The 20,919-nt window shown below is 50.6% G+C and overlaps 6 protein-coding genes and 1 non-coding gene across 7 annotated transcripts; all 7 read left to right on the top strand.

Moving 5' to 3' along the window:
- Window positions 1–68: 68 nt before the first annotated feature.
- On the top strand, window positions 69–4,160 carry BJY04DRAFT_195362 (ubiquitin-conjugating enzyme E2). The gene is made up of 8 exons (XM_073712200.1): window positions 69–350; window positions 411–491; window positions 613–672; window positions 722–736; window positions 799–891; window positions 936–2,982; window positions 3,040–3,573; window positions 3,622–4,160. The coding sequence occupies exons 2-8, from the start codon at window positions 423–425 to the stop codon at window positions 3,996–3,998; spliced, it is 3,195 nt and encodes a 1,064-aa protein (XP_073568479.1). The 5' UTR covers window positions 69–350; window positions 411–422; the 3' UTR covers window positions 3,999–4,160.
- A 180-nt stretch (window positions 4,161–4,340) lies between these two features.
- On the top strand, window positions 4,341–5,933 carry BJY04DRAFT_195357 (uncharacterized protein). Its single transcript, XM_073712199.1, has 6 exons — window positions 4,341–4,516; window positions 4,569–4,704; window positions 4,776–4,944; window positions 4,996–5,073; window positions 5,146–5,208; window positions 5,263–5,933. The coding sequence occupies exons 1-6, from the start codon at window positions 4,498–4,500 to the stop codon at window positions 5,653–5,655; spliced, it is 858 nt and encodes a 285-aa protein (XP_073568478.1). The 5' UTR covers window positions 4,341–4,497; the 3' UTR covers window positions 5,656–5,933.
- Window positions 5,934–6,270: 337 nt separating this feature from the next.
- On the top strand, window positions 6,271–8,063 carry BJY04DRAFT_229694 (uncharacterized protein; the record flags this gene model as incomplete). Its single annotated transcript, XM_073719122.1, has 3 exons — window positions 6,271–6,602; window positions 6,648–6,806; window positions 6,855–8,063. 3 exons carry the CDS (start codon window positions 6,271–6,273, stop codon window positions 7,357–7,359), a joined length of 996 nt encoding a protein of 331 aa, XP_073568477.1. The 3' UTR covers window positions 7,360–8,063.
- Window positions 8,064–9,352: 1,289 nt separating this feature from the next.
- BJY04DRAFT_195344 (uncharacterized protein) lies at window positions 9,353–11,579 on the top strand. The gene is made up of 6 exons (XM_073712198.1): window positions 9,353–9,550; window positions 9,606–9,843; window positions 9,888–9,944; window positions 9,994–10,299; window positions 10,375–10,613; window positions 10,669–11,579. The coding sequence occupies exons 1-6, from the start codon at window positions 9,402–9,404 to the stop codon at window positions 11,363–11,365; spliced, it is 1,686 nt and encodes a 561-aa protein (XP_073568476.1). The 5' UTR covers window positions 9,353–9,401; the 3' UTR covers window positions 11,366–11,579.
- Window positions 11,580–11,981: 402 nt separating this feature from the next.
- On the top strand, window positions 11,982–12,071 carry BJY04DRAFT_t122. Its single transcript has one exon. It is a non-coding gene; the product is annotated as a tRNA-Glu (tRNA).
- A 2,334-nt stretch (window positions 12,072–14,405) lies between these two features.
- On the top strand, window positions 14,406–16,709 carry BJY04DRAFT_109200 (uncharacterized protein). Its single transcript, XM_073708101.1, has 2 exons — window positions 14,406–15,552; window positions 15,602–16,709. Exons 1-2 carry the CDS (start codon window positions 14,622–14,624, stop codon window positions 16,582–16,584), a joined length of 1,914 nt encoding a protein of 637 aa, XP_073568475.1. The 5' UTR covers window positions 14,406–14,621; the 3' UTR covers window positions 16,585–16,709.
- A 684-nt stretch (window positions 16,710–17,393) lies between these two features.
- BJY04DRAFT_195339 (extracellular serine-threonine rich protein) lies at window positions 17,394–20,858 on the top strand. The gene is made up of 4 exons (XM_073712197.1): window positions 17,394–17,759; window positions 17,813–18,001; window positions 18,056–19,473; window positions 19,495–20,858. The coding sequence occupies exons 1-4, from the start codon at window positions 17,697–17,699 to the stop codon at window positions 20,468–20,470; spliced, it is 2,646 nt and encodes an 881-aa protein (XP_073568474.1). The 5' UTR covers window positions 17,394–17,696; the 3' UTR covers window positions 20,471–20,858.
- The last annotated feature ends 61 nt before the right edge of the window (window positions 20,859–20,919 follow it).

Here is a 20,919-nt window from a genome sequence, read left to right as displayed (position 1 = left end):
ATCGATAGATCTTTGGCTCATAATTATCCGATATCGTATCTCTTTCTCTTGCCATATTTCATGCTTAATCAACATCGATTTCATTGCCTATTTTCCAATCCTGGCTCATTGGAGATCAGCAGGTGTAGATATTTCATTCTTTTTTACTCTATAATTCACTACCATCTACCTTTATATAACCTATCTACTCAAGCTCCGGATTGACTTGTATCACTCGATTCGCTCGCTCTCTTCATTCAGCTGTCCTTGAGGATTCATTTGATGCCAGGACTTGTCATTCTTCGACAAGCTAATGCCACTGGGCTTACCCGCCCTTGAGACATCATCGAGCAGCTTCAGTTCAACAAGAGGTATATTTTACCACCCATCGATTCTCAAGCAACCAATATGCTGACCTACACGATACGCAGCTGCCCCGCCATATGCCCATGGAGTCAGAGCTCACCTTGGCAATGAAAACCCCTCAGGCTGAAACAGGACCTACGCCCAAGGCTAGTATCCTCCCCTATCTGCTAATAAAAGAGTTACGTCTCATGAGTCTGCAGCATGCAGACGACAAATCTGGGGTGGGACTTGGAAAGTAGCTGTCGTGCTGACTGCTTCATTCGTCAGTTCGGCTACCGGGATGTCTGTTGCCTCAAATCCAATCGATCATTAGTTGGACATGTGGCTGTGAGTTGATACATGCTGTCACTAAGCGGAACTAATTGTAAATAAACAGGTAACCCCGGATGGTGTATGCTTCTCGCTCCGAAGTCTATACTATCGTGCATTGCGCTAATAGAGTGTTTCTTTGAGCTTGATACTCCCGAGACCCTGGCCGATATCCCACATTTTCGGTATACTGAGGTACCGGAAGCTATTGTCAATGAAGCTGTAGCGACGGGTGTGGTAAGTCAAATATTTACTTGGAAGTCATATTCTAACTGCATTAGCCGCCTAGGGGTTATGTATTTGTCGTATTCGTTGAGCTTTCTCAAGGTTGCTCACTCGTTCATGAAAATGATCTCGAGCTTATTGACCGTCTATTTGATATGGGTGATCCGGTAGAACGATTTTCATCCAACAAAATGAGAGGCCAAGTCATCAGCACAGCAACAAAATGCACCCTCGAGCCAATTGTCTTTCGGCCCATTGATTCTGTGACAGGTGACTACCTTTCGCTTCAATTCACCGAGAAGTCTTTCGAACGTTGTTCTGAAAGTCTTACTGCGAGTGAGACTCTCGAAACCAACATTTGCTTGCTTTTTGATGTCCCGCAATCGGATCTCAAGATAGCTGAGGAGCTGTCAGAAGATGAGCACATCGTCTATCAACAGAAAGTAGGGGTCATTCATGAAGTTGAACGGGACACTGTAATACTTCTTCCAAACTCAAAAGTTGTATCACTTCTCGATTCCTCTGGCTTGGAGCTTCCCGTTTATGCCAACCCTGCGAATATCATATCAAAGTCAGACCTCAACTGCCACGATATGGGAAATGACAGGCAGCTGTGGTCTACTGAGGCAGACTTTATCCACCCCGGTCAGTCGGTCCTTGTAAAGAGGTCGGATATTGACCGAGTCGATTGGCCATCTGGGAACGAACGGTCAGTGGTCCAAGGTTACGTGCTGGCAACCCCTGCAGAGAATGTCCATGTTGAGTGGCTGTGTCCGAATGTGTTCTCCAGCGGACATCAAGGATATGGATCTCCGAATGAGGTATTAAGAGCGTCTGTCCTGCGGGCAGATGCTGTGATATGTGATTTTGAGCTTGCAACCACCCAAGAGTCACAGGCAGCGAAGTCCCAGCCGCTGCTTGACGTCGGGGACAGAGTCCGGCTACGTGACCCTGTAGGTGCAAAAACGAAATACCCTGGTTACCAGCATATTTTGCCAGATCAGACCTATGGGCATGACTTGAATGTCTTTCGGGTTGTTGCGACTAAGACAGAGCTCGTTGTGCAGTGGCAAGATGGAAGCCGCACCAGCGAAGCTGCCACTTCCCTGCGGCAATCCAATGTCGGCAACGACGAACTATGGCCGGGTAATATAGTCGTCCTGAAGGACAGTGTTGAAAACGTCAGCAGCGCTGCTTCTGCCAACAGCTTGAAGACTCCTTATCACTCCATGTATCGTGAAAGTGAGACACTTCGAGTACAGCAAATCGGGATCGTCCAGAAAGTCGATAGCGAAGAGCGGATAGCCTCTGTCCGCTGGTTTCAAAGTCCGGATGTCGGGCTCACTGAAGGAGGCAATACACTAGTCCCTGGGTCTTTCTTGGGCCGCCTGGGTGATGCAATCAACTGTGTTTCGATCTACGAACTTGCAACTTTTCCTGCCCTAAGCAGGTTTATTGATGATTTAGTGATTGTCGCCCCAGAAACAGTTGATCAATCAGTTATGTCTCCTACACATGTTCACGAGTTGGTCGCACTGGCTGGCTCCTGTCGCGAGCAGCCGCTTGCTTCAGCAAGGTATACATGCACGTTTTTATACCTTGTGTTGATGAAGGCCGCAATGATCACTTGCGAGTGGTTCCGGGAAACGACTGCGATACGCGCACCTTCCTTACGCCGACGGTACAGTGTCCACAATAACGATCCAATGCCACCTGTTGACTTCTTTGGGAAGATCGTAGGAATGGATATCAACGGCGCCATCACTGTCCGGTTTCCGGGTCCTATTAAAAGTCGCGATGTCCAAATACCTTTCGAAAGAATACTAATGGTAATGCCAAAGGAAGACATGCTCTTCCCATTATCTCTAGTGTCGCCTGCATTACCGAGCTCTAGTTCATATCCTAGCTCTCTAGTCTCGTCGTCAGTTCATAATGAAGTTACTCGGGTAACGGATATCATGGACGATGGCTGGATTACGGATGATGACAGTAGTGGCTCCGTGAACTCTGAGGAGCTGGATCGTGCTTCACACAGCGGCGATGATGCTCACGGAGTAGGAGGGATTAAGATGAACAAGATCGGTTTGAAGGATATAGCCCCTGGTAACCTGCCAATGCCCCGCGCACAGGAGGAAGCCACTAATATGACATCTACCCCAGGGTCCAAAAAGCCAAACTCATACCGCATCATCAACCTTCCCATGCCATCGTCGGCTCCTCCAAGTTTTGCTGTGCTGGAGGATCTACCTCCCTTTGATCATCATTTCACACACGCTAGCTACAGGGCAGTGACTCTTGCACCACTATTAAAGCGCATTCGGAAAGAGTTTCAGATCCTTGAAACTTCATTACCGCCCGGAATCTTCGTACGCTCGTGGGAGTCTCGGTTGGACCTTTTGCGGGTATTGATTATAGGCCCGGAGGGCACGCCCTATGAATACGCACCATTTGTGATCGATATGCACTTTACTTCAGACTTCCCTTATAAGCCTCCCTCGATGTTCTTTCACTCGTGGGCATTCGGACAGGGACCTATCAACCCGAATCTTTATGAGGATGGTAAGATCTGCCTTAGTATCCTGGGAACTTGGCCTACGCAAAACCCAGAGGAAACCTGGTCACCTACCAAATCTACTATCTTGCAAATACTAGTCTCTATCATGGGGCTTGTTCTCGTCAAGACACCGTTTTACAGTAAGTCCTCTAACAATCGATTCGAGTATTTACTAAACTCTCTCTCAGACGAGGCAGGGTACGAAGCTTTTGCCGTTGAAGATACCAGACATCTCGAGTCATCCCAATACACCGAAAAGGTATTTGTGATGACTCGCAGATTCATCCTACATGCCCTGGAAAACCCGATACGCGGGCTGGAGGACGCTTTAATCTGGCATTATCTCCCCGACCCATCCTCAACCCGCCCAGGCCTCTTACATAGAGCCATCGAGGAAGCATCCCGGATGATTGAGCATTATGACCGTGTGTCTGTGCAGGCTAAACAGGAACCCCCAGCATCGTTGTTTTGCTCTCGCCTTAGCTTGGGTGCTGTGGTGATGCTGAAAAAGCATGTTAATGCTCTCAAGGAGCTGATGCTGGATGCATCTGCCGAGAACAGATGAACACTGTGATCTATTCCATGATCTACTTCTATTGACAGTTTTCCTATCTGACGTTTAATCTTCAACTCAGCGTGCGTTTAGTTTGGATAAATAGTCTTGACCTGGGGCTGCTTCGGTGCGAATAGCGGGTTTTTGAGGAACCCACAGCAATAATAATCATACATAACTTTTCCCTTCGATTTTCCAATAATCTAAAAGCTGAATACAAAGCTCACTATCAAAAATAAGCATCGCATACGCAGCAAGCAATGCCTGTCTGCGGACTTGGTCTTTGGCGGGTTCCGTTCGTTGCTTCTCCGCTAACAGGTCTCCCTCAACTCCCTCTCACTTCCTTCTATCCATTCCTCCTTCACCATCGCCCGCATCATCATAGTCTCCCTCTAATCCACTGTCCAGATTCTATAGACTCTATTTACCCCCTTATTTTTGTCTTTGCTCGACTTGCCGACCTTGTTAGGGAGGACCAAGTTACGCACTTAGGTAGTCGCGGCCCGTCACCATGCCAACCTACCGCATCGGCAAGAATCCCACACCATCAATTGAGCTGTTCGTGACTCTAACACACATCAGAGGAAGCTCCTACCGGTCGCGCAGGTTGCCAAAACAAAGAATGCAAGGATCAGAAGATCAAGATCCCAAAAGGCGAGATCCGGTTCGGCTCGTGGGTTGACACGGAGAGAATCCAAGCCTTTTACTGGAGGCACTGGTGAGTATGATATACCCCACCTGGACGGCCATAAACGATAGTATCTGTCAATCTTCTAATACTATACAAAGGGGATGCGTTACACCCAAGATCATCCAGAATTTGAGAGAGCTTGTTGGGGAGGATGATGATCAAGACCTTGACTTGCTTGACGGGTATGACGAAATTCCCGCTGAGTTTCAGGAGAAGGTCCAAAAGGCTCTGGATCAAGGCCACGTTGCTGACGAGGACTGGAAGGGCGTGAGTCGCGGGTCTCGTTGTGCTATCGCACCCATCGCTGACCTTGGATAGGACCGTGAGATGAACAGACCTGGTATGACTGGCTTCCGCGTGCGCACTCCCAAGAAGGCGGCCAAGAAGAAAGATAAGGTAGGTATTTTCTCGCACGATCTCAACGAGCAATATGAACGAGTGGTATGGCTAACCCGGGTGCTGGTACAGACCGAAGAGGAGAAATCAAATGAGGAAACTCCTGCTAAATCCTCAAAGGGCAAGGCTGGCAAGGTTTGGATTTCTGTTTCCCTGTACAAGTAAAACAAACCGACTGATTCTGTGCAGAAGGTCAAGGCTGAAGAATCCGAGGATGAAACTCCTGCCAAAACATCGAAAGCCAAGAAGCGTGGCCTTGCTCAGGCCAACGACGAGGATGTCGATGGCGTAGAGCCTGCAAAGCCGAAGAGAGCGAAGAGAAAAGCCACGAAAAAAGCGCCCGTCATCTCTGACGACGAGATAAGTGACGAGGACGACGACTTTGAAGCTTTCGAGTCGGAACCAGAACCAGAGCCGGAGCCAGAGCCCAAAGCTGCGAAAAAGGGTCGTAAACCTAGCAAAGGATCCGTTGCCACTACTCGCCCCAAGCGCGGAAAGAAGACGATTGAGGATGATGGTGAAACCGAGTCTGATGAGACTCCTGCCAAGAAGCCCAAGCGCGGACGTAACAAGTCTACTTGATATGTTGTGGTTGTATGGTCATTGTGGGTGCTTGGAGGGTGTTGTGAGTTGTGTCGGTTACCAAGGTGTTGCTGATATTCATATATTCATTTGCTTGTCTGCCTGAGTCAACATGTCGAAGTCCAGCCTGTATCTCCTTGATGATGTGTTTGAGTCGAGTCATTGCCAATTACCACCTGCATAGTGGATTACTTTTCATACGGAGTACTCTGATAACGGATAGGTATTCTCTGCACAGCCACCCAGTTGACTCGACGGCATCCTCGTTACCTCATTGGGTGAAAATGAGGTATAACAGACCGACTAATTCTCTACCCCTCCAATGACGAACTGAAGATGAAAAAAAGACCAGAATTCTCCAATTCCCTGCAGCACATGACTCCTATAGGTTTCATCACATGATCGCGCGTGCTGCTGCCTTGTATCTGATCGTCATCTTCAGCGCTTCGACTTCTCTCCTCTTTTTTCTCCCCACGCTTCACAGAGTCGACAAAATCTACGCTACGAACATCTGCATTTATTTCTTGACGAAATAAACCGTAGATGCGCGTTCGCGTAAGCTGTGCTTCCAGGACTCCGTTCCTTCTCAATCGTCAGTAGTCGGCTTTTCTATCAATGAAGGCCTTCAACTACGAGACGGATCTTGTCTTGGGAAAGCTTCCAGGACTCTTCTCATGCAACGTGCGTGACTCGGCTACATCGTTTCTGTCTTTCGACTACGCCGTCCACTCTTTTCCTGTCTTCTGGTTCCTTCTGTCACTCCTTTGCCTCTACACTTGGCGCTGTCTCGTATTGTTCCTGGTAGAGTGGATGGAGGGCAGCATGGCTGTCAAACGCTCTTTTTTCTCGAGGGACAAGGTGGCCAAGTCCACCAAGTCCCCCAGGAAGTCTTTCATGGGACATGCGAAGAAGAAGATGCAGGAGTCTCTGCAAAGTCCAACTGATGAGTAAGTAGTTACAGTCACGCAGCGGATTTTGGCTAATCACTGCAGTCCGCTCCTAAGTCCTATTGTCACCTTGGTTGTGAGCCGGGATCAGCGTCTTTTCGTGGCTCACGAGAACATCCTCTCCCGGTCTCCATTTTTTGCCTCGGTTCTCCGGGATCAATTTCCTACAGGAAGCGTCAACAAGGCGTTGCTTTTGCCAGAGGAGTATGTATGTTCGTTCTTCTGTATTTAGCTCCGCTAACACTTCTTCAGAGAACCGGAAATCCTATCCTGTGTTCTTGAGTTCCTATACAAAGGCGATTACACTCCGCGCTTGCAACGCAATAAAAGCCGGAAGACATGGGAACTCGAAAGCTTTCAGGACCCCCAAAACCCCAGTGACAGCGGCCTGAGCCAAGCGACGATCTATCACTCCGGAGTGGGCGATCTCGTCCTCCGGGATACTGCCGTGTACTGCGCAGCCGAGAAATATGGCTTGGAGGAACTCAAGGATCTTGCTCTTCGCAAGCAGGGTCTGCAAACTGGGATCCCAATCGAGGTCATAATCCGGTCGGCGCGGTACGCATACGACAATACCCCGGACTCAGAGTACCGGCTGCGCGCTCATTACCTGGCCATGGTCATTCGCACCAGGGATATCTTCAAACGCAGCGGAAACATGCAATTCGAGATGGAAATGGGACACAAATTCTTTTTTGATCTGTTCGTTGCCATGTGCAATCACATCGACGACTTGAAACTTGGGGAGCTTCAGTAATTTACCAACTCTACTTGAGTTACGGTAGAACTGCTATGAGCTAACATCTACAGCTTGAGATAACCCTTAATGTCCACATGATGCACGACAGTCAGAAACAAAAACACAAAACTCAAAAAAAAGCCATCTATCTGTACCAACTCAAAGCACAATGTTTACAACCAGAATGTCAGAACATGCAACAGTTGCCGATTCGGATTAATGACCTACACTCTCTGCTCCCAGGCCGGCCGACCGCAACGAAGCAACGACTAATCGCATTGCAACGCGTTATTTGTCTCTTTTCTCTCACCCGTTCCTTGCCTCCTGGTTTGAGTTTTGTACAACTGAACAGACTGCCAACGATATCTGATGTCCATTTCTGTACCCACTCCGCTCTTTCAATTGCGATGGTACCCACTGCCTGGTTTGGAGATAGGCCCCTGGGAAACGAATATAATACTTGGCCAGGTAGATTCCATTGAGCACATCAAAACTCCTATGTAGGCTTCACCGTAGTATAAGAAATTCGATACCTTGGACAAATCCATCCTTTTATTATCGCGCCAGATCATTCAACTTCTATACTGCAGCATCCCAGCATGGTGAGCATAGGATCTGATGCCGGTTACACAATGATATCAACCTTTTTTGTGCTTTTCGTCGTCCATCTGAACTCGGCTCGGTGGTTATATGAACATCCCGAGTAGCACCATTTATTCCCCTGTCTTTATCCTCACACCTCTTCCATGACAATACGGAACCCGGTACCTGATTCCTGGACCGACGCCAATCAGGCTATCTTGCTATGTCGAACGACAGGTGGTTTCAACAGTTGTGTAACAAGCAATCATGAAGATATCTGAGAGTCCTTACTACTCTCAGGGGCAACCGAGTTCCAAGGTTGTCGATCTTGCACTCTTCATTCTCTCACGAGTCCTCCTCATCTAGCTTCGTCTTCTCAATGTTTTTCCGTCACTGCCTTCTCTTTCTCTACGGAGTATCGACAGTCCTATCGCAATGTAGGTCCCGTTCCCGTTGTAACACCTCAAGGAGACACCACAATAACCTCTGTGACGACCCAGGGTGGTTTATCTCCAGCAACATTGGCGGCCCCATCCCCATCCCCACCGATTCCTTCACCGTGCGCTGGGACTACAAGGAGCCAGAGACCTTTACAGCGCCCTTCACCATTGGGATCACTTACACGCAAGACCTTGGGCACAGAGTTTTTGTTACCAAGACCACCGTTGCTGCCGAGAAACGATCAACCGTCCTCCCACCCACCTTTCTCCCGGCTCTGCGTCCCAATGAGACGTCCACGATTACGTTCGTATTTTATGAGACTTCTAACGGGAACTGGAATGGTGTCAGCTTTACGGATTATTTGCTGGTGAATCCGATCACTGAGCCGTCTACCACCACAGCGACAGTGACGATTACGGCGCCAGATACTGTCACGGTTACGGCGGTGCCGACGGTGACGACGGTGACAGGGACTGCTATCCATCATACACAGACATCAGCTCCGTCCGATGGGGTGAGTGACGAAGTGCCAGCGGATACTTATGGATCGGAGTTATCAACTGGGGCAAAGGCTGGGATAGGAGTCGGGGTCAGCGCTGGGGTCTTGCTTCTTGTGGTAGTCGGGGGGGTACTCTTCGTGCGTTGGAAACGGCACGGGAATGCCTCTGCAGAAGAGGTCCATCTTCCGGCTGAGGTGTCTGAGATGGAGGGCTGCAGGAGACCGGTCCCCGAGCTCGAGAGTAAGGAGAAGGTTGGCCCTCTACCGATGGTTGATTCTCTGGCTTTCGAGAGACAGGCTGAGGAGACGTATGAGCTGAGTGGCTGATATGTACTTTATGCACATGTTATCTAATGCTATCTGTTTCTATCTTTTGGCCGAGCCAAGCCCCTCCAGAAGTTCAGCAACAGGGATCTTGTTCCTTAGCGGCCCCATGTGACTGCTGCCTCAACCTTCTCAGCCGCCTTCCCTTTCACCTATCCTCCGTCGACAACTTGTTGGAAGTATTTGCGCGTCCTGGGCTACTCGTATCTCTGCAATGCATAGGTTTCTCTCTTCATGGTGGAGACCTGAATTGCCTATAGATGCAGGGAGCCTGGTCGATAATCAAGAAAACGCCTCTGATAGAGCAAGGTCTCCGACCGGTCTAAAGTTACTGGCAAGAGGACTCTCTCAGCCCACTGTGGAGTACGAATTTGGATATATGAGACTCTTTTTGCGTGATCAACTGACCTCGTGGCAGCATAATCTTTGTCCATGGTCTTACCGGGGACCGAGAAAGAACCTGGACAGCGCCAAATGCTATCGCCTCCTGGCCTGAGGATCTATTGCCAGCTGAGATACCAAACGCGCGGATACTAACATTCGGCTATGATGCCAATGTGACTGACTGGCGGGGTATGGTCTCGATCAATAATATTGCAAATCATGCGATGAATCTTGTCACGGCTTTGGCCACCTGGCGAGAAAGAGATGGAACTGTAAGTGGTTCATCTTGGTGTGGGAACAGTACTGATACCGTTAGAATGAACGGCCCCTTATATTTGTTTGCCATAGTTTAGGGGGGCTGGTGTGTCAAGATGTAAGGGATCTCTATGCGGCACTTAGACTGAGATCTAACTGAGGTTGAGGCCATTAACACTTCCCAGATCTCACCGGACGATCATCTCAAGGTACTCGCTCAACATACCGTTGGAATTATATTCCTCGGAACACCGCACAGTGGATCAGCTCTTGCCCCGTGGGCTGAACAACTCGCCAGGTCAGTCGGCCTTGTCAAGCAAACGAATTCGCAGATATTGGAAGTTCTCAAGCAAGACTCAGAGGTGCTTGCAAGAATTCAAAACAGCTTTCATGCCTTCACGCGGTCTGTTCAGGGGAGGGATATAAAAATCACGACCTTCTATGAAGAGCTACCTCTTCCAGGAATTGGGGTCGTAAGTCAATGCCGCCGCCTCCCAGATCTATTGGTCGATGGCCTGCATCTACAGAGCTAATTGTAACTGCCACAGGTTGTTCCTCTTGCTTCGGCTATCCTCCATGGGCACCCATTTATTGGCATTCATGACAATCATATGGGTATGACAAAGTTTGCGAACAAGGATGACCCAGGTTTCATTGCTGTTGCTGGGGAGCTTCGTCGTTGGGTAGGTCGGATCAAACCGCTGAACCCATTTGACGGCGAGAAAACGGCTGTTTTACCCAGGCAACGAGCTGGAACAGAACAAAACCAGGCCATGACTCCAAGCAGGTAAATTTTCATCATACGTCTCCATTTAGAATAAGCCTCACATCTATGCTTACAGCTTGTCGCCGCATTTGTCTCCAGATGAGAACGCTCCACGTGGGCACGGGGCAACAGCGAGAAGCTCATTACATGGGGCGTACTCTGTCCCATACAACAAAAAGCGTTGCTCTCCTGCCGCAATCAATTCCAATATCATGCGGTTTCTCCAAAATAAGCTCACACGTACACTGGACGAGTCCCAGGAGCGATCTATAATTTATATAGGTCTTTTAATGGAACATGCCGATCTTGTCAAGATTGGATGTTCGCGTCGAGATATGGGCTTCAGGGCCCACGAGTTGGAACGCTCCTCCCTTGCTCTATCACAAATCTCTTTCACCTGGGTGCCAACCTCTGCTGTGCGTCGGATTGAGGGGTTAATTGGAATGGAGTTGGCCAATGAGAGAGTTCCGGTTAGGAACAACGACTCAAGGTTGTCGTCGCGAGAGACTTACAAGGTGGCATTGAGTAAGGCTAAGCATGTCGTGGATCGATGGGTCAGGCTTTTTCATCCGGCAACAGTACCAAGTCTTTATAGTCAAGGCAATGAGTTGCACCCGTTTTGGTTAAAGCGAGCCCAGAGCATCGTCTCTTTAGTGGAGGATACATCAGAATACAGCCTCACCTCCCAGATCGTTCGCTGGGATGGTATGTTGTTGACATCAGATTCGGTCAGCCTGGAGCGCTCTTTGGTCGAGTGGATTGATTATCCTTGAGGGGGTCCTTCTGGATTGTATCAGACCTTTTCGGGTTCTCCGATGCTACCTTGGGTGTGAATTACTGGCCTACTGCCAAGCAGAGGTTTGTATAACATAGACTCGAGGCTAGGCTTATCTATGAATGCGTGCTGTTCTGTAGGACAGACAGAATCTCTTACCTCGTAGCTATCCTCGGTAGATATTGGAGGTGTACCCTAACTCCAATCTAAGGCCTTTGTCACTTACTGGAATGCCGCTCTCCACGAGGGCTCAAGGATTGAATATAAAGACCTTCAAACTCTTCTGTTGTAGTTCTCCAGGTATGCTGGTAAATGACCTCTCAAGCAACTTTCACAATGAGCCGCGATTATATATACTGAGCAAAGATAATATATAGTGAACAAAGATGATATATAGTGAACAAGTTCACACCACAACACTATCCCACTCGCACCACATTATTAACAGAACCTAGAGCAGGCCAGATCTACACGCTCAACTTCATATCTAAATCGACTGTACAACCAGTAAGAAACAGAGATCCCCGCGGGGTGCACCAAAGCACCAAAGCCCTAAGTCAGTGTTTATAAAGCATGAACACAGTGTCAAAGCAAAAAACAGTCTTCAACAACCATCCGATGTGGTGTAACGGCTAACATTGTCGCCTTTCAGCTGACGTCATCACTGAGCGCGACGGCTCGGGGTTCGATTCCCCGCATCGGAATTCGTTTTTGCTTCGTGTGGTGTTGAAGGGGGGCGTCTCTATGAAGCTTTTTTTGATGCCGAGATTGTATAGTATCGGAATAACAGAGGCCGGCGGGTAGCAGTGACGAGGAAGGAAGGAAGGAGTGTTAGGTTGTTGCCGCTCCCGCTACGTTCCTTCCGTATGATTGTTCTTCGACTTTCTAAATCAATTTGTTGATTTTGTCGCTACAATGATACAAAGCGAGATGGCTCGACGATGCTAAGCTAAATCCCAGCGCTCCTCTTTAAATGCAGCTAATTGTAGGAACTGGGGTTAAGCCAGCTGTCCCCTTTACCGCCTCTTTCGGCCAATCTGCTTGTTGGATTCGATGCAGTAGGTTGCATGATGGTCTGTTCCTTATGCGTGCCTTGGGCTTTAGCGCGCTGGCGGAGGTTCGGAGGGGATTGAGCCGAAAATAATGCAGATCATGACGAGCCATCCTTGTCCTGGGACGGGATATTTCTGCTGCTATGCTATTATTGCTCTGGCAAGAAATCATCAATAATAATCTACAACGTATCCTTTCCAGCCGAACATTGTTTGCTTGCCACTGGGGTGGAGCAGGACCGAAAACTCGAAGACTGATCCGAAGACTTCGAACTGTTTCCGGAGGCGAGCATCGTCCCGTGTTCGAGGACGGACGGCGGTACTACGGAGGAGCCGAGGCGGTTGAGTGAGGCGCTGGCAATAATCAATTTTTTTCTTTGAAACAGCTAAGCCAGGAGAAGGAATCTTGGGTCCTAAATTGATAGTCTCAAAATTTTGCCTCTAATTCAAGTCCTGTCTTTGGGATGATTTCTTCCCCTTTTGGATCCGGGGATGTTTAGCCGCTGCATACCACCATCCTGTCACAGTCCTGAAGAATCTACAGAGCAAACGACAATCGAGAGTACATTCTTTACTTGGATGAGAGTTGAGACTCGAACCCCCCCGGGATGTACTTTGAGGAATGTGATTGATCACCCAAGACTCGCTCGACTACCCCAGGCTGATATCAGAGTTACGATAAAGGATGAGCGTGCAGACGCTTGGAGCACGGTCCAGCTCAATGCCCCTCACATGGTTGGTTCTGCCACTGGGCCGTCGCCCGATCTGCATTTGCCTGCATGTCTATGATCTCTCCAGAGTCCAGAGTCCAGTCTGAACAGCAGACACTTTTTTCTCTTTCAGGGTTCTGGCCGTCATGCAGCTTCTTCAGATGAGTCACCTCCAGCTGTACTGTATGCCTTGGACGGGCATTTAGTCTGACATGCAAGCAAATCAGCGTGCTGCCTAGAGTCATGAATAAATTGGCTGCTGTAACGTGTCTGGACGATCGAGCGCCATCCGCAGTTAAGGTACCCAACCACACGGGACTAAGCCTCTCACTCAGACTTTTATGGTAGTTTAGCACAAGACAAGACTCGACAGAGGACAAGTACATGGCCGGTAGACTCGGCCTTCACTTGTGCTTGACTCATTCTATAGAGACCGATCCCTGACTATACGACCTCCCCCAGTCTTTGTGCCAATGGCCGTCGGTTCGTAATACATATGCAACCCCAGAGGCAAGAGAAGATACACCTGTAACAGTGATACGAAGCATGACAGCCTCCCTGGCAAAAGTAAGAAAAAAGTAAAAAGAAAAGATGCGGTGAACAGCTGTCCACCAGTCACAGGCCACGTTTATACGGTGTCTGCCCAGTGAGAAGACTGTTAGATGCGCCAACGGGGACTGGCCCCACCGCGAGAGCAGAACTCTCCACGGCAGCGAATCCGAGGCGGGAGCGGTATTGACTCGTGACAGTACCGTACCGTACGGGATCTGCCTCCCTGGCATCTCATTCTTTTCTCATAACAGCAGAGAACGGCCGTTGCTCACCCCTCATTCTTTTTCCTCCTTCTTGTTCTCCCTCAATCCATCAGCCCGGTTCTCAACCAACCTTCATCTTCCCATCCATACTATTACTTACCCCCCATCTTCTTCCTCACATACAACCGATATCGTCAAAGGATCCCGTGCCGCAATGGCTTTCGTTGAGCTGTAGATTCCTCGCTGGGGAGCCTTCTCCCGGTTCCCCAGTCCCAGCAGCTCCGATTATCTCCAATTTGACTTGACGATATCCATCTCTTTCGACGCAGCTTGCACAAGCGTCGGAATTGCCCTTTAGTACATTCACGGAAGAAGCACTTGGACGTCCGAACTGGGCGGAAAGGTGCTCTTGTGGCTATAACACTGCGCGACCCCTACCCTCCCGCCCTTTCCTACCCCTTCGATCCCAAACCTGTCACCCACCTTATACCCCCTCCTTACGATCCGACACGGCTCCTCTTTGACGATTTAACGAAGAAAAGTTTACCACCAATACATCCGCGATACTCCGAACCTACCTCTTCTCCGCATACTTCTCGAGGTATTGACGCAATTGACATATTGCGGGTAGCAAACTCTATCGAGTCCATAATCTCTCACCAATATCTCCACTTTCCTACTGGCTGCCTATCTTGAGCAAGACCTTGGCCTGAACCTTTTCAACTATACTTGGAACAATGCCGAAAACTCTCCCTTCAAAGCGAGCCCTCAAAGGCATCGCCAAAGACCCGCACTACCACAACTCGAGCTCTTCAAAGAGATCCAGCAAGTCCGTCTCTCTTGGCCATTTGAGCTCAGACCGGAAACGGAGGGCATCTTCATCGACAGTCTCCAGCCTGTCCTCGGTCACTTCAATGGAAGGCCTGAGCGACGATGGCAATGATTCAGAAGATGCAGACGACGAAGAAGACCAGCCGATTCTCCTGACCCCGTCGTATGTGAACCGACATAAGGCGGGGACCAAGTCGACAAAACGTGTAAAGACAAAGAACCTGTCTGATGAGGACAGTGATGCCGAGATCAGCGATGGGCCCGACCTGGACGACAGCTCCGATGACGTTTATGCGGCCGTGGACTATATCAGCGATGGCGATGACGAAGAACAAGATGTTGAAATCATGGAAGAACTCTTGATTCTTGAATCAGAGGATGAGCACGATTTCTCTAGCGCGGCCAACACTGCTGCTTCAAGCGCTCATGATTGGGCTGGCCCCAATGTCTTCAATGACGAGTTGCTGCTCTCCTCAGCCCCATTTTTTGACGAACACCAGCTGTACAGCGCCATGGAAGCCTTTGGCGAGACTGACATAGCTAGCGAGACTGCAGTAGAAACACCTGTAGCTCGCCGTGTTCATTTTGAAGAACACTCCGACTCGTCCTCCGACAGCGACTCTTACACCGAGGATGAGGTCCCCGGGGACTTTCTTCAACAAGACAGCCTTGACCCTCAGTTACGACGCATGATTGAAAGTGACAATGAGGTCGTTCGCCGCCCGTCGCGCCGACAGTCTGACGAAATCTATGCAGACTCAGACTATGGACATTCAAACATTTACCACGTCGAGTCCGATGCCGCCGCCTCCGAGGGCTCTCTGAGTGGCTATGAGAGTATGCACAACTCTGTACACCTGGCACTTCCTTTGCTAACCGCTTCAAGCCGATGATGGCGAGACTACAGATGAAGACCTTCCACCTCCAGCAACCATCACCCACCCCCGCTCTATCCTCCGCCGCGATTCATCCGCCTCTCTGGTTGCTGGAGTCGAAGAGAAAGCTGAGCCTACACCCCGCCGAAGGAGAGGCCCGATCATGGGCACCTTTGTTGCGGATCCTCACAAGCCCGTTGCGCTAGTTGATTGCACTGGCAAGCACCTAGTTATCATTCCCGCTTATGCATCTTCCCGGCATGATTGGCTTGAATCTGCTGCCACAAGCGTTTGCGGCACTGCGAACAACAGTCCACGCGCGACCACCATGCATCTGATTGATGAGAGTGATACTGATGCTCTTGTATCTCCTCATCTGGATCTCAGCCCTATGCTTGCCTCTAGCGCCAACCTTATGATGACAGCGCTCGGCAATGATATTGCCCCAGGGGGCCAAGTTATGGGTCCCCCAGAGGCATTTTACCCATCGCGCGATTTTGCCATTGACAGCTCCTTTGAGGAGGATGATGAAGATGACGACCCAGAGGCTCAGCTCAATGTAGATGACTTTATTGACTTTGGCGATGGCTCGTCTGACGACGAACTCGACAAAGAGTTTGAGGAAGAAGCTTTGGCTTCACCAATGACGGTAGCGACCGTGGGAGACCGTACAAATGGTACTCCCACTCCGAATCGCGGAGCCGACCCGCAACAAGCCAGTAGTGCGGAGCGGTTCCTGAACCATCTCGATCGAGGCATTGTGACTGCTTTCCGTCGCAATCACAACCGCTACCAAGCCTTGCTTCGACTCCCACAGCACAGGGAATTTATGCCGGCCAACTCCCCCTCCCGCCCAGCCAGCGTGTTTCGACACGCTCGGCACGCAGACCAGCGCACCCCTACAAGAAAGCGCAAAGCTAGCGGGTATGCGGGCGGCGAGGCAGTGCGGCGAAAGCTTATGAACTCTCAGCGTCGCAGCCAGGTCCCGTTTTAATGGTGGCGGGTAATAGATGTTAGATAAAAGATAACAGGGAAGTGTTTCGACTGGTGTATCATGTTGGCCCCTCGGAGGGGATCAACTGTACAGGCCCTACAGGGTTTTCCAAGTTTCAAGGGTCAGTGGGGAAAAAGCGAAGGAGCTATATCCACGACCAAAAGTTTGAGTTTGATGACGATCATGATGAATTTCTTTTCTTTTCTCAAACAATATTGTACCTGGAGTCGGAGTGGCTTTCGGGAGATACCTACCTCATTGTACTTGTCAGGTTCTTGTTTGTATTTTCGTTGATCTTCCGCACAAACAACTGCGTAATTGGTTCAAGGGATTTGAAATCATTAAGCAGACAAATAAACAAACAAAATAAAATAAAATAAAATAAACTTATTCTTAGATCTCGAGTAGTTTCTTCAGTTGTGCCGATCAAAGAAGATGAACGAGTTGTGTGCAAATCCGAGCACTCCGTGCGGGGAGCAAGCAGTTCAGCAAGCAGTTCAGCGCTTAAAGACTCAGGCAACAGCAACCCTTGCATTAATCAATTCTGTTGTAGCTGTCAGGGGAAGGTACCGGTTGACCGATACCTATCAGAGTTACTGGGGATATTAATAGGTCTGGCGAGACGCTTCTGCAGGGCCGGCGGCTGCGATGAAACAGAGTGTGATTGGTGGTGGCTTCGCGCCAGCAGCGGTTCTGTGACGAACCAGTCCCTCTACGGCTCAAAGGGCTTGATCCTGATACAATGGCGCTCTCACTTTGTCTTACTTGCTCTCTATACTCGTCCATTCACTCAATGTGGAGCTCTTGGAGTTACAGTATGCCCAAAGGCTGCTTGTTCCCCCTGGCGCCAGCGTCTCATCATGCTACCCTTATAAAGACCCCTCGTTGTCTCTTGTTGTTGTTCAGTCTCCATCTCTTTTCCTCCATCGTTATCTTCTCTTTTCTGTTTTCTCTTGTCCTTTCCATAGACACAGACACACTCGTTACTGTCTTGTGCTTCACTTCCGCGGTCTTTTCTGTACATCAGTACCTTCTCTCTCACTTCCGGTGTCGACTGGTTTCGATATCCGCTTCTGTTATTACTACTATACTAGACCACTCATTCTTTCACCATGAAGACCGCTTCTTTGGTCTCGGTCCTTTCCCTCCTGGCCACTGCCCAGGCCACTGGCAACGTAAGTAGCCCTACCCTGGATGAAGGGTGAGCAACTACTGACGCATGAAGCAGTGGTGGTGGGGCAGTGACAAGTGCTATTCCGCTCCTGAGAACACCAACAACGAGTGTACCGATGAGCAGCAGACCGGTTTCAACTGGGAGAGTCTCGACTTTGGAGACTTCTCATCCTTTGGTGGCTTGGACTTCTCTGGCTTCTCCTGCAGCAATGGCTTCGGTGGTCTCCGTACCCGGACCTTCAACGTAAGTATCCTTCTAGCACTGACCAGAGGTAGACAGGCACTAACAACCTCGAAGAACAAATGCATCACAGGAAAGGTCTCCAAGGGCATCAACAAGGGCTCCTGGTCCACTCCCTCCATCAAGTGCGGTGCCGACAAGGCCGGCTTCTCCATCGACAAGTTCCACCTCTTCACCTCCAAGGAGGTCGACGTGACCATCTCCTTTGGCATGCCCGACGGTTCCAAGTGTAAAAAGGTCGCCAAGTGCAACTCCGCCGGTTCGGAGGTCTCTAACGACCAGTGTGGTGGTGCCATCTCCGTTGATTTCGAACTGCCTGACTACGCTGACCACGACGACTGCGACTTGGGTATTGGAAGCATTGGCTTCGTCTGTGGCCCTGGAAAGCCTACATTCACTCCTCCCTCTCTCCCCGAGAGCTCTGCTCCTGTCCCTACCCCGGATCTCCCTACTTCCACTCCTGAGATTCCTTCCGGTCCTTCTGAGACTCCTGTGGACACTGTCCCTGTTGGTATCCCTACCGATGTCAGCCCCGGCTCGTCGTCCACCCCCATCATTCACCCGCCTTCCACGACCTCGTACGTGACTCCCCCGGCCGGCGGCAGCACCTCGATCCCCTACACCCTGTCGACTGTCTACACCACGAGCGAGATCACCATCACGCAGTGCGCTCCCACAGTGACGGACTGCCCTGCTGACTCGACCTCGGTCACAACCTCCACTGTCATTGTGTCCACCACCTGGTGCCCGGTTACCACCACAGACACTCCCACTGAGACTACTTCAGTCCCTGGTGGCCCTGAAGAAACTGAGGTTCCCCCTCCTGCCGAGACCTCTTCTGTGGAAGTCCCCCCTCCTGCCGAGACCGGTCCTTCAGAGACCCCAACTGTCACCAACCCTATTGGATCCTCAACCTCCACCCCGGTCATCCCCACTAGCGTGAGCCCAGACTCTTCGTCATCTGCTGTGCCTCCTCCTGCAGGCTCGACAACCACTGAGATCACTTACACCACTGTGACTTGGTGCCCGGTCACCGAGACTGTTACCTCTGGCGAATCCACAATCACCACCACCACCAGCACCCTCACCACGGAGACTCTGACTCTGACCACAACTGTCTGCGGTGGCTGCACTGTGACCCATCCTTCCCAGGTGCCCACTTCCACCCCTGCTGAGCCCACCAAGCCCACCTCTGCCAACCCCATTACTACCCCAGAGGCGCCTGCTACCACCCCTGGACCTGAAGAGGACGAAGTGACCGTGACTGAGATCACATACACGACGATCACCACCTGCCCTGTCACTACCACGATCACCGAGGGTGACAACACGATCACTTCCACCTACACCACCATCTCGACAGCCACCATCACTGAGTCGTCGACAATCCCTGTTCCTACTTCAGTTTCTCCTGAAGAGACTCCCTCGGCTCCTGAAGAGACCCCTTCAACCCCTGAAGAGACTCCTTCTGCCCCTGAAGAGACTCCTTCTGCCCCTGAAGAGACCCCAGATGTGCCTGACACTACTTCCAACGTTCCTCCTCCTCCTGGTCAGACCGTCACCGAGATCACCTACACCACTGTCACTACCTGCCCGGCTACTACCACGATCACCAATGGAGACCAGACAATCACTTCCACCTACACCACAATCTCTACTGCCACGATCACGGAGACTTCCACTATTCCCGCAGTCCCTACCTCAGTTTCCCCTGAAGAGACTCCCTCCACCCCCGTGGAGACCCCATCTACTCCTGAGGAGAGCTCGTCCAACCCCCCTGTCCCTGTCCCGACAACCTCTTGCCCCGACGTTGTGCCCAAGTGTATCAACACCTGGCTCAGCTTGATCCCTGACTGCAAGTCGAACAGCGACATCTCCTGCTTCTGCCCTTCGGCTGATTTCACCGACAAGGTCATCTCTTGTATCCAGGCCTGGGGAGCATCCACCGACGAGGTCCAAGCCGCTCTCTCCTACATGACTGGTATTTGTGCTGCCTACGTCCCTGAGAACCCCGGTATCATCACCAACGTTCCCACGACCATCACTCTCACGCCTCCTGCCGTCCCCACCCCAACTGGCGTCAGCCCCGAAGAGACCGAGTCCCCTGCACCCACTTCCGCCCCGTGCACGACCATCACTTACTCGACCTACACTGTCACTGTCCCTCAGGTCTCCTTCTCCACCGTCACTGAGACTGTCGGTGGTGGATCCGGCGGCTCGGGCAACACTGGTGTGAGCCCCAACCCGACCTCCATCGAGCTCATCCCCCAGCCTACCGTCGTGCCCACTGCAACTGCTTCCACGACCTTGACCAACCCGTGGACCAACCCAACCGCCACCATGACCACAAACACCCCCTCCGGCACCGTGACCCCGTCGCCTGCCCTCCCGGAGTTCACGGGCGCCGCATCCTCCATCCGCGTCTCCATGACGTGGCTAATGGCCTTGGCTGTGCCAGTGCTAGCTCTATAGAGTAGAGCGCTGCCTCTTCCCATTCTCTCTTTTTCTTTCTTGCATACAATCCAGTTCATAGCTTTTTTTTTCGCCGATCACTTTTGCTTGTTCTAATGTATTCCCCTCTTGTTTAATACACCATCTGGGATGTGACTGAGTCCCTCACACTCCTTGATAATCGCATGCGGGATGTGTCCCATACGTGCATGTACTGTATACACCGATATTGACCACCGCTGTCGATTCCAAAAATATACTGAGACTGAATAAAAAATATACATAACTGAACTGGATTACTCGGGTTGGCTTTGAACTGTAGAGGGGTGGGCAGGCGCGGCGGCGCTCCTTCCGTTTTTCTTCTCTTCCGCTATCACTCTCCTCCCTCCCTTTCATCTCTAAGCTCCTTTTCATCTCCAACCTTCCAACCTTCACCCCACTTCGATCAACTCCTCGAGACTTTCAGATTC

The sequence above is a fragment of the Aspergillus karnatakaensis genome, assembly GCF_047715665.1.
Source record: "Aspergillus karnatakaensis strain CBS 102800 unplaced genomic scaffold BJY04scaffold_44, whole genome shotgun sequence".
NCBI classification, from domain to species: Eukaryota; Fungi; Ascomycota; class Eurotiomycetes; order Eurotiales; family Aspergillaceae; genus Aspergillus; species Aspergillus karnatakaensis.
Note: the sequence above shows the minus strand (reverse complement) of the source record. Positions and strands in the feature narration are given on the sequence as shown.